At 34.6% G+C, this 12,867-nt stretch overlaps 1 protein-coding gene across 1 annotated transcript in view; it reads right to left on the reverse strand.

Annotated features, from left to right (window-relative positions):
• The window catches only part of Scn7a (sodium voltage-gated channel alpha subunit 7), a 79,827-nt gene that overhangs the window by 18,176 nt on the left and 48,784 nt on the right, over positions 1–12,867 (reverse strand). The window contains exons 11-17 of the mRNA XM_059260601.1: positions 12,026–12,122; positions 10,775–11,013; positions 8,931–9,101; positions 8,051–8,407; positions 5,902–6,339; positions 4,041–4,146; positions 1,782–1,936 (exon numbers count right to left, since the gene is read on the reverse strand). Of these exons, the coding sequence (XP_059116584.1) occupies positions 1,782–1,936; positions 4,041–4,146; positions 5,902–6,339; positions 8,051–8,407; positions 8,931–9,101; positions 10,775–11,013; positions 12,026–12,122 (1,563 nt within the window). The remainder of the gene's footprint in view (positions 1–1,781; positions 1,937–4,040; positions 4,147–5,901; positions 6,340–8,050; positions 8,408–8,930; positions 9,102–10,774; positions 11,014–12,025; positions 12,123–12,867) is intronic.

A 12,867-nucleotide genomic window follows, 5' to 3' on the forward strand; every position in this document is an offset into this window, starting at 1 on the left:
GGATCCTCTGAAAGAGCAGTCAGTGCTCTTAACCAATGAGCCATCTCTCTAGCCCCTGGAATTCTTGAAATGTGATACAGAATTAGTTTCATTGTGTGAAAAATCAGTGTCTGGATAGTGAATTTCCAATTTTCTCTGGTCTTTTGATGTCTTCCTTCATCTTGAAGGCATGTCATTCCAATCTCTAATTCTATCTTTATTTAATAGCACTTAACTCTTATAAGAATAAGATTATTCTTATAAGGACCACTGTAACTATTTCTGATTCATGTGGAGAACCTAGGATCACCTGCTTTGTTCATGATCCTGAATTTAGTCATATCTTCATGACCCTTTGTCACCTAAATGAGGTCAGACACATTCTGGGTCTTACAATATAGACACAATTAGGAGCTATTATTCAGATGTCAATAGGATGAAGGAATCAGAGCACAAGCCTGGGTAAAAGGACAGACACACTGCTGTCGGAGTCTTCTCAGCGACATAAAAATGCATATCGAATTAACCTGTTACATTATGATGTCCTGTGACTTGGACCTTATGAGTAAACATGGAATAGAAAGCTCACTAGATGCTCAGGTATGGGGGTGGGGATGCATTTCCTACTACTAAGAAAGATGATGCTCACTGGACCACATCAGATTAAAGGCAAAATTCCATGCCTGAGAATACTGGTCCAACGTACTGACAAGGTGACTCAGATGACTTATTTTTTTTAAGCTGGACCTGGCAAAAGAGAAGTACTCTAAAACTGTTCAGCTACATTCCTCGTAGCCTGTCCATTTGAGTCATATGAAGTTATGCTTCAAGGGGAACCTGTGATGGACAAAGAAACCGAAAGGAGCACCTGGCCATCCTACTTGGGGATGTCTGAGCTTTCTAGTTGCTCACTATGAGATAAGTGGTTTTGCAGATGTTTGTTTACGGACTGAATACAACATTAGAAATCATAGTAGATGTTTACCAAAGTTCAAGCTAAGATGCCCTCTGATCAAGTTTGGATTGCTTGTACCATGAAATTAATTTTTTTATAAGTATTAAACAGGCAAGCAGGGATAAATGGCTCATACCATCACGGCAAAGTGATATGCTACACAACAAAAAGAACGGTGAAAAAATATGCACATACTATTTGAATGAATTTTTATGAACATCAAACATGTATAAAGTGAACAGGGAATCCACAAATGGATGGCTAACCATGGAGAGAGTTACTATGCAGAGTCAGAACACGATTCTAGACTTGGGATGTTATGTTAACAATCAAGTCACAGCTGCCTGGATGTGTTCATTTGTTTCTTCTCAGACACCAGTTTTCAGTGATCTTTACAGAAACTGTAGGAGAGTACAATATGCCAATTCAGGGTGTTTAAAACTTTTAACTTATTAATGAATAAAACATCAAAATCAGTGTTATCTGTTTTCACTTCCTTTTCCCACTATAATATGTAATTTTGAAATTATTGTTTATTTAATTTAGAAACTGAAATTTAACATCAATACTAATAATTTATATATATATTATAAATATAAAATTTATCATAGATATGCCAATAATACAAAATTCACATATCATAAAATAGTACTGATATTAAATTTAATATTGTATCATTTGTCCACATTGTTCCTAATAAAGTGTGACACAGTTTCTATCGCTAACAAATTGCAGAATATGAAATCTGGAACTATATTCAGGTAAAGTCATCTGGCATAGAGACTATCTTAAATTGAAAGTCTTATAGAGTGTTTTCACATGATGTTTACTGAAGCTGAGTGCTCACCAGAGTGCCTGTGCTGAGCAGAGTGACCATGCCAATGAAACACTTGAACCAGTTGTTTTCTACTATCTTGCAGCAAGTTTTCCTTATGTTCTTCCAAATATTTCCATTCCTAGATTCTCTACTGACTTGACCAGGTGAAGATTTTCGTTCATAACCTGCCAAGGAGGAAACTGTTAGAAGTAAATGCCTAGAAGACTCACAAAGGATAAACATCTCAAACTTTAGATGCTTTATCAATGACTTATTTACTGAATCTGCTATGGATGGCCCGTGATTTACACACATTTGCCTTTTACTGCTGCTCAGTGGTCTGTGATCAGTGAGGAGCAAAGAAGAACTGAACTTGTGGTTTTGGAAGAGGAGTAAATAACCGAGAAGGTAGATGTAATAGAACGTCCCTCTACCCTACGGAGAAGAGAATGAATGCAAATAAAACCAGTTCCTCCATGCTACCCCAAATGTGCGCACGTGTGTGATAGCTTGTGAATCACATTTTCAATACTCAGTGTAATGATTTAAGACACACTTACTTACATTAACACATATAATACTGTCACCTAAATTTCTTCGGAACTGACTTTTCAGACAGCATGGAAATGGGAAACTTGAATGAGACAATTTGAAGAGGTAGTCAGGAATGCCGAGCACTTCATGGGTTGAGTATATGTAGCTGTAGGAAGCCTGTCTTCTTGTCAGAGAGAGCCAGTACAAACAAATATGTGGCTCAACAAGGGAATGGTTATTTTAGGTATGTGAACAGATGGGTGTGAGTGGAATGTAAAGTTAAAAAAATTTATTTCAGTAATTTTTTAGTGTCAGATTATGTTTCTTTCTAAAAATGGAATCTATTTATACCTTTGTTTTAGGTGATTAATATCCTAGTATTTAAGTTGCTGACATATTCATGTGTGTCTGTAAGGGGCATTTTCCTATGTAGGTGAGTGTGAAGTTGATGCTGAGATGTCTTCCTCAATTGCTTCTACATCTATGTTTTGAGACAGGTCTCTCACTGGACCTAGTTCTCACCATGCCAACTAGACTGACTGGCTCTCTAGATCCCTGTGTCTTCTTCCCCAGCACTAGAATTATAGATGTATGCTTCCACGCATGACTTTCATGTGGACACTTGGGATCCACATTCTGGTCATGCCATGGATTGTATAACAAGCACTTTACCTTCGGAGTCATCTTTTCAGCCAAAATATATTCTTATTTTCAAGCTATGAATCGAGCATTTTTTGGCAGTTAGTACTTTGATCACTTTTAATTGATTTCAAAAGTCTAAATATGTAGTAATTTATTAATCTTGCTAGGAAACACATTTGAACTACACAGTACTGAGCAGTATATGTTATATATTGTGTGGTGAATAGCTCACTGAAAAGGTACATTGTAGACTTACTAATCTCTATGTAAAATATCTAAACATACCATTGTGCTTCTTTTTCCTAAAAAATTTACAGATATTTTGATTCAATTTTTAAAGTCTAAATTATCTTATTTTACTTTAGAATATATGTGATATATGAAAGCATTTTAGGTAATAATATATATATATATATATATATATATATATATATATACATTCTAGTGTTGATTTAGCTCTACTTTGTTTTTCATGTTCTAGTGTAATATACTCAGTTGTACAACTACAGTATGGAATTAAATATGAACATTATAGTCTTAATATTATGTATAACATGGATACTGCATTTGAGTAAATGGTATCAATATTATACCACCAAAAGACAAGTATTCAGAGTGCCTTTCTCTATCAACTATGTCAGTAACTATCTCTATAGGCATAATCAGGGAGCTAGGATAATGATGATGTTGATGATATTATTAAGTGTTGCTATTGTTTGGAAAAGATTATCTTCTAGGATTGCACACATAAATGTAAACACTAATCTTTTTAACCATCTCACGAGGTTTATCATTGTTTAGATTAGGAGGCAATGAGGGGAAGAGAAAACAGGCAGTAGACAGAGAGGTGAAATCAATTTGTTGATTCCAGAGACAGTTTTGTAATTGCAACATCAGACTGTGCCGAAAAGGATCTGTCTCTTTTCCCAAAGATGACCTTATTTTCTTCATACTTACTGATCTGTTAAGTTATAGGTGCGTGAATGAGTACACATTTCAATACATATGCAACCTTTTTAGAATTCAGGTTAAAAGTAAACATTGCATCATTATTTAGGTTCAGAGAAATTTAGTCTAATTTTGAATAAAATTTCCAAAGAAACTTCAACTTGCCATGTTTGTGAAGCTTTGGCTTTTCATGCTCATAGACCATTTCTTCTTCTTCAGAGATAGCAATATCAACTGTGCTGCATTCAGATGAACTAGACTGCTTCATTTTCTAGAAAAAAAAAAAGAGCCCCAAGAAAAAAGTTATTTGTTTCATTTTCAGGAGTAAATATGATATATGGGAAGAATATTATCAAAGTCAAAATAATTCAAGGTAATTTGGGGCTGATAATGAAATTCTTTGTGTAAATAAAGATTTACTTTTTAAAATGGTTTGAAATACTTAAGTGAAAATAACATTAGATAAAAATCAAAGATTAGCTAAACCACACTTTAATCACAGTTTAAAAGATAATTGGATTTTGAAATTTAGGAATTCCCAAGGGCCACAAAAATGAAATTTTGATTAGACAGAGAGTATCACAGTAAGGCATTCTTCTATGCTAATGTTAAATAGACAAGAATGCATTTCAATATAACTGTTAAATCTATTCCAAATAGACTTGTCTCTTCAACTTTGGATGTGAGGCTATCATGATGTGAAATGAGTTAAAACACACAGCAAACAGTGCCCAGAACAGAATGAGGTAAATGGACAAGCCACGTAAGAGGCTCCTCGGGAAAGAGAGGGTTCTTCCTTCCCACTCGCCCTTGACAAGGCTGATGGATCAAGATGATGTTTGCTTTATACATGTAGCAACTGCTTCAGTTTACCTTATTTTAATATGAACATAAGCATATCATCCTTTAACCTTGCCAGGATCCTATAAGTTAGTAGCACCAAATAATATTTTCTAATTAAGACAAATCGAACATGAGTATATAAAAATAAAATTATGAATTCAGGATTATTTAGGTAAAGTTTGGAAAAGGACCTCAACAATGTTTGATCTTGTGCACAGTCAGGAAAATGGAAAGCTTTCTTTGCTTTAGTCTTTACATGGCCAGTTGTCATCTCAGCAAAAGGTGTTGCTTGAGCAAAGATGCAAAGTGAACAGAGAAGTATTACTCAGACATATGTTTTTATTACTGAAATTTTTATTTAGTTTTGGTGAAATAAAATCTGTATCACTGCATTTGTTTGCTGAAAGACACTGAGTAAATGAAAAATAATATGCATGGACTTGTGTAGGCTTCTTGCCGCTGTGTCCTTCATCTTTATCTCAGCCGCTCGCTAGTTTATTATTCATTTTTACTTTTCTGGTTCTCATGACCCATTTAGCCAATTTGGATGCTGCAGATCCTCCCTAAGTCTTTCTTCAGTTCTTTACCATATATCTCTTCTGATATAAAACCTTTTTACCTGCTGGAATATGTACTCTTTCACGCCTGTAAGGGGAAGGGGTTCTGCTGTAGGTTTCCCATGCTGAACTTCCTCAACAGAGGGGCCCATTATCTGCCTCCTATGAGATAATCTTTTTTTTTTTTTTTTTTTACCATAAATCACTTTAGTTGGGATTCCTAAAAGATTTCTAGTGGGTGAGTGTTCATTCCCTAGAAGTGCCTAAACTATTATACTTTCTATTATCTAGCGGCTTGGGGTCTTTAAGGAATAGCTCATTCTGCTATATCTAAATAAGGTCCATGTCCAGCTTCCCCTTTCCTCCATAGTTCACAACCCAAGCATTCATTAATTTGGCTGTGTTTTATAGATTAATTAGAACATTATCAAAAAAGCAGTTATACAGAACCCATAGCCCCGAGAGCTCATGATCTGTGAAGCACGTCTCCTTCAAGAAATCCAGTAGTTAGGGAAGGTGGAGTTAGAATCAAATGTGAAATCTAACTCTGTAATGTCAATATTGCTTTAATTTTTGAACAGAATCACAAATCCATGTAGAATTATGAATATAGAAGAACTGCTTACCTCTTTACTGTCTCCAATCCCAGACTTGCTCCGAGTCTCCTTGTTATCCAGATTTTCTATATCAGATTCTCCCGAAGCAATTGGCACAGTTTCGGAGACAGAGGGACTAGCGATCAGTGACTGGCTTTCCGACTCAGTGGCAGGGGTCTTCTCTGTATCACTGCTCTTCTCCTGGTATCTCAGGAACGTTTGGCTGTCACTCAGTTCGGAAAGAGTGTGGCCAGAAACATTCTCTTTAACACTTGTATCATGCATTTGGTCTTTTGCTTCTGTAGGAATAGTTCTTTTTGTGCACAATATTTTAAGAAGCACATGGTTTACTCCTTTCTTTATCCTGGCCATGGCAAGCTGAAAGTTTTTGGCTTCTTTGTTCACTTCTGGTATTGTAGCATCATATAAACTGAATGAGCTTACCAATGCCACAAAGAGGTAAAGTATCTAAAAAAAAAAAAAAAAGGAAAATGAGGCTTAATGTGTCTTGATTGTTTCCTTTCAGAGGATTAAAAAGAAGCCTCTAAAAATTCTGATATGAGACATGAAAACACAAATGCATCGCGGTGCTCAGGGTTAGATGTGGTGCTACCAGGATGTGTGCACAAACTTCTGTTGTTTTGTGGGTTGTTGTTGTTGTTGCTGATGTTGTAGTTGTTTTGGTGCTAGGGGATGAGCATGATGCCTTGTGACTGCTACCAGGCATTTTACCGCCCCACCAAACAAAATGAATTTGAAGTTGCCAGCACCGCCTGTGTGGTTTGATTTATTTCTTTTTCCCAGGTGGGAAAGACAAGGTTTATAGATTTCACATCAAAAGTCCACTCTACTTTATCTTATGCCAAAGCTTGTTTCATCATGGAGACAGACTTTCTCAAATGTGAGAAAACAAATGCAATCTTAGAAACAGCTAGTGTCACAAGTTTTACAGCCCAGTCCCAGGAAAAGAAACAAGACCCTGTAAAGCAGAGGGTACGCTCCAGGGAACTAGCCATGGTACTGAGTTCTACATCTAACACTTTCTAAACCACAGAGACACAGCCATTATGTAAAACATTTTCTCATAGTAAATGGATACACGCAAGTTATAGAAAAATAATTCAAAAATCATTGTATATTAATTGTCAAGGCAACAGTAGCATGTATTTTGACTTTACTATCACTGAGAAATATAATCAGGGCCTGTTTAATTTACAGAAAATGAAGTTTTAATCCTGTTTTCAATTGTTGTATATGTATAATACTTTTAGATTATTATTTTTCCTTCTTTCTAAAAGTGTTTTAGCAAACACAACTATAAGAAAAAATCAAGTCAATTTTTATTCTGTAAAAAACATTTTAAAGAAAATTTTCATGCCTTATTATTTTCTTAGAAGCAGTTAGGGCTCCTTATTCAATTAATTTGACAGTAATTCAATGGTAAAGAAATTGAAAGGTAAAAGCTTTCTTCCTTATGTAACACAACTTTTTCACCCATTGGTTTACAGTCATTGCTGTACTGTGTGGTCAAGTGATAATAAAAAATCACTCTGATGATCAGGACAAGACTACATATCAATAACATCAGAATCTCTGGGTGTGGATTTGAGGCATGAGGACATCATTAACATTTCCCCAGGTAATGCCAGTGCACAGGTGGGTTTGACAGCCAGGGTTACATTTAAGTGCTTCTTAAAAGTTAATGGATAAAAAATCTTTGGGAATAGAGTTACAAGGGGATTATGCTTCCATATGTCTGCATGGGGTTGGAGACTGCAAGGTCTAATCCTTTTCCACATGATGTCAAAGCTACTTTGACTAAGAAGGTTATGAACTAGTGCAAGTCAATAGAAATATAGTGGAAATCACACATGCAATTGCAAAGAAAGGATACATTAGTGAATTTTATTAAGCTATATGTACTTTAATATTATTACATCATAAATATAAAACTGCTAATTACACAGATTCTTTTGGCATAACACTTCAAATTCAGTATGTCTTTCTCAGTTACTGCATATCTCAAATTGGGCCAATTGTATTTCAATTGATAAAATCACCAAGTACCTACTATATTAGACAATTGAGCTATAAATCACTGGATCCCATCAACCCATCATATACAAATATGTACAGTATACCAGATATTTCCTTAAGAATAAAGGAATGCAATACTTACCAATAAATTTCCAATTAAAATGACCATGATGTAAAAAGGAATACACCAAGACTGGCCTGCGACCTTCATACAGTCCCATAAAGTCTCTATCCACTCTCCACAGAGAATTCGGAACACGTTCATGCAAGCATGAAAGAAGTCATTCATGTGCCAACGGGGGAGCTGACAGTCTTCATCTATTTGGCAGACACAGTCTTTGTAACTTTGACCAAACAGCCTCATGCCGAACACAGCAGAGAAGTAAACGAATAAGAAGAGCAACAGGACCAAGTCTTTTAGGGCCATCAAGGTGTTACCAAGGATACGCATCAAATTCTCAAATGGTGGACCATATTTCCCCAGTTTAATAAATCTCAACTAATAAACAAATGCAAATTAAAAGATAAACAACAAAAGATCAGTGTTGATTATAATGCAAATACTGTTTCATCAAAATTATGTAGTCATGTATATATAGCCTTTAAATTCATACCAGTTTCAACATTACAATGAAAGACAAGTGACTATTTTACATTCATAATTCATCTTACACATTTTGTAATTTTATGCACTAAATCTAGTCATATGTTTTTAACCTACTTGTTAAATCCCACTCAATATTGCACTTGTTATTGTGATATGTTTAGATTTTAATATGTGGTAGGGTAAATATACACTCTTCATTCTTGTTTTTCTTTATAACACATTGGGTATTCATAATATATTAAATTTCTTCCATATTTATACACACAGAAAATATTAAATACTAATTTCATGATGGAATTAATTTCACAGAGGATCCTAATATTTCCCTTTAAAATGTTTCAATAGTGTCATTTCATGTTCAAGAAAATGATATATACTGTGATAAAATAAAAACTAGTTCTTAAATTCTACTTACCGGGAACAAAATAAAAACAGTTATTTCTTCAATACCTGCTAGGAAGATTTCTGTTAATCCAAAAAATACAATTATACTGTCCAAAATGTTCCATGTTACTTGGAAATACCCATATGGATGCATAGCGATTATCTTCAAAATCATTTCTATTGTATAGATTCCAATAAAAACCTAAAAGGAAACCAAATATATGGGTAAGAAGTGTTTCCCATGGCTGCACCTGACACTCGCATACAGACCTTTGAAGTAGAGTGAGTTCTATACTCTTGACTGCTGCACAGTTCTTTTCAGACCCTGGTTGGCTTCAGGGTCTGTATTATGATAAAGTCATACATTTTGTTTTATTTTCTATTTCAGGACCTCGTTTATGGAATATTATTATTTAACAAAAGCTATTCTTGAAAAATGAAGTTTGTTTTTTTTTTTTTCCTGAGCTGAGGACTGAACCCAGGGCCTTGCGCTTGCTAGGCAAGCGCTCTACCACTGAGCTAAATCCCCAACCCCGAAAAACGAAGTATTTGATTAAAAGTTACTATATTTTAACAGCTCCTTTGGAGATAGAGCATATATTTTAAGACACTTAACCATTCAACTCATGAAGAAATATAAGAAACACACACACACACACCTATATATATATATATATATAAATAAATATATATAAATATATATATATATATATACAATAACAATTTCCTGAACAAAAAAAGAGGCTGTGAAATTGATGGAGAGTGGGGAGGGGAGGATTTGAAGGGAGAAAAAGGGGGAAATGCTGTAATTATATTATAATCTAAAACTGTACATATATGATCTAGAAAAACTCCAGAATAAACTTGTAGAAATGATCGTTCAAAAGTTATACTGGAAGGAATTACTAAACTATTATTTTAACAATTTTATTTATTTTTTTGACAATTGTGTATGTGTGCCTGTGTGTATGTGTGTGTGTGTGTATGTGTGTGTGTGTGTGTGTGTGTGTGTGTGTGTGTGTGTGTGTGTGTGTGTGTGCAGGTACATGCAGAGGCTAGAAGAATCAGATTCTTGCAGAAGCTGGTGTTACAGGCAGTTGTGAGCTGCCAGATGTGGGTACTGGAACTCTAGGAACTGAACTCAGGTCCTCTAAAAGAGTAATATGCACTCTTAACCACTGAGCCAATTCGCCTGCATCCTGTTACTGTTTTAGTATCAAGGAAATGTATAGTTTGAAATGGGCTGCTGTTTTTGTTTTGTGTACAGTACTTAGTAACTAAATAACAAAAGGGGTTAAGAAATTTAGGAAACATACATTTGCTTGAGTGTTAACATGTTCATAAATCCATAGAAAGCTATTTCATTTTCTTGCATTGTTATATGAAAAGTTTTACATGAATCTCAAAGTACATTGTTAAAATTATAAACTTCAATATAAGATAAAGAGAGGCATTGGGACGAACTGGGCCTGGTACTGCTGTAGTCAGGATTCAGAATTCAGAATAAGGCTGCCAGGGTTATTACCACACCCCTGCTCTATGTTTATTATATAATAGCCATACCTAGAATGTATGTTTGGGAATGAAGAAACACTAAATCAAATCAATGAAAAGCATTTAATTTCATTGCCAGGGGGCAGACCAGGATTCCATATTTAAGTGACAGAATTTTGAACTGAAATTGTAAACATGTTGATTAAAACAGTATTTGCAATGTAGGGACAGGAGTGAACATGATATAAACATAACATCTCATTCAACAGCAATACAATCTATACCTACAGCAACAGAGAGTTTGTAAGATGAAACAATGAGGTTAGCAATTAAAAAAAAATCTAAAACTATGAATGAAAACAATGTATGATGAGGTCTTACCAAGTTTCCGATTCTGAGGAGATACATGATCTCCTCACTCATTGGAAAATGTTCAAAGGCCAGGAAACATATGTTTAAAATGATGCATATGACAATGAAAAGATCAGCAAATGGTTGTGCTATAATTCCATCAGCCAATTTGCTCAGTTTTATCCAGCAGGGGCAGCAGTCCCAGATGCAGCAGGTTTTAGTAAACTTATGCCAACACAGTGGGCATTTCTTCCTGGATATTTCTGGTTCTGAAATGAAAGATGAGAAAAGACAATTACTGAAAAATTGTTTAAATTATTGTTAGCAGACAAATTAAATGTTTTCATGCAAATGGTGCTACAGATCTTGATTTTGTGTCTGGAATTAGCAAACACAAATAGTGTATACTAATACATAACAAAGTAAAATTCATGTCCTCTATTTTGTTTATGATTACTGAGCTAAAAATTGTAATGTAAATTAAGCAAACAACATATTAGTAGGAAAACAAAGTTCTCACAAGCCAAGTATGAGTGAGAATAACATGATTTTAAAATTCTATATTTATATGCTTTACATTATAATAGCTTCTGAAATCGTCTGTGATAAAGAACCATTGGTTAGATGTAAAAACAAAAACTTATTTGAATCTAAAGAACCCTGAGATATCATGATTATACAAGTGATCTTTGAAGAATATGGGATTAGGATAAAGACCTCTACAATCAAAGTCCAGATGTAACCTCCCATCCCTACAGAAGTACTAACAGTCTGAAGCTGCCCAGGAGAAATACTAACTTGTTACATTTATTTGTGATGAAAATCTGAACCATGGAAACTGCAGCATACAATTAATTGAAAAGACAAACTGCTCCTGTGGATCTAGTTAGCAATGCATAGATTTTCAGATGATACTGAAACTTAGCCTATTGCAAGAGCAACAGGAGGTGGATACAAAATGATTATGCTAAACACTGAAAATTATACTATACAGCTGTGATTTAATTCTACCTTCTTACGTATGTGTCTATTTCTCTCAAATTCAACTGGCACCACATGCAGTCTGTGATTATTCATTGGTACATTTTAATGACACTTTCTAATGTTGAAGAAACCTTATTCTGAATGTTTCTATATTGCTCATCCTAATAACCTCATGCTTTTACTTATATTTTGCTTGCTACCACCTAGATTATAAAGAAACTGCCCAATTATGTAAGGACAGATTTTGCAATTAGTCCCTTCATTACTGAGTAGAGTTCAAGTAGCTTTTCACTTTACCTCCTTTCTGTCTGAGGGTCGTCTCTTCTAGGATATCCAATGTAGTGTTCATCGAAGTTGGTGATCTTTTCTTCATTTCTATTTCTGTAGTTTTCATCTAAAAGAAGTTAAGTGGGTTTTGTAGTAGCTAGTTCCTCACCTTTACAATGGACTTTAACAGAATGTAGAATTTGGCCTTTCTACAGCCTCTTGCCTCCAGGTTCTTTCTGTGTTCCTTCACTAGTCTTCAAATGGTATTGCCCATAATAGAATTATTTAGAATTAGTTGTACAATAAATGCTAAAATCTGAAGGCAGTCAAATGTTCTACTCTGAGCTGAACAATAAATAGAACAGAGTAGTAAATGTTAGCAGTGCTATCTATAGTTAAAAATAATTTAATAAAGATTACAGGATAATTATGGAGTATCCAGTTGCCAAATATTCTACCAAGTAATCAGAATATTTCCCAAAAACTATAATCCTTTTGCTCAGGGATATACTAATTTTATAACTTGGCCAATTCTCTCAATACAATTAAAATTATTTGGAAATATGATTAACTCTTAAAGAATCTACAGTAGCGGAATGCATTTAAAAGGTTGTTTGGATAGAATGTGCAGGACAGTAAATGAGTGGAACTTATCTAACTCCATAAAGGTATAATTTATTCCAGAGCCTCATGTCCCTTCAGTAATGCTTCCAACATATTCTGTGCTTTGTTTATCTTCTATGTGTTTGTCATCTATTTATTGTTTGTTTGTATGTGTGTGTGTGAGAGTGTAGGTTTGTGGGTGTGTATAGGTGTATGTGTGTAAGTGTGGGTTTGTGGGTGTATGTAGGTGTGTGTGTGTGTGTGTGTGT

This window comes from Peromyscus eremicus, chromosome 4 (genome assembly GCF_949786415.1).
Source record: "Peromyscus eremicus chromosome 4, PerEre_H2_v1, whole genome shotgun sequence".
NCBI lineage: Eukaryota > Metazoa > Chordata > Mammalia > Rodentia > Cricetidae > Peromyscus > Peromyscus eremicus.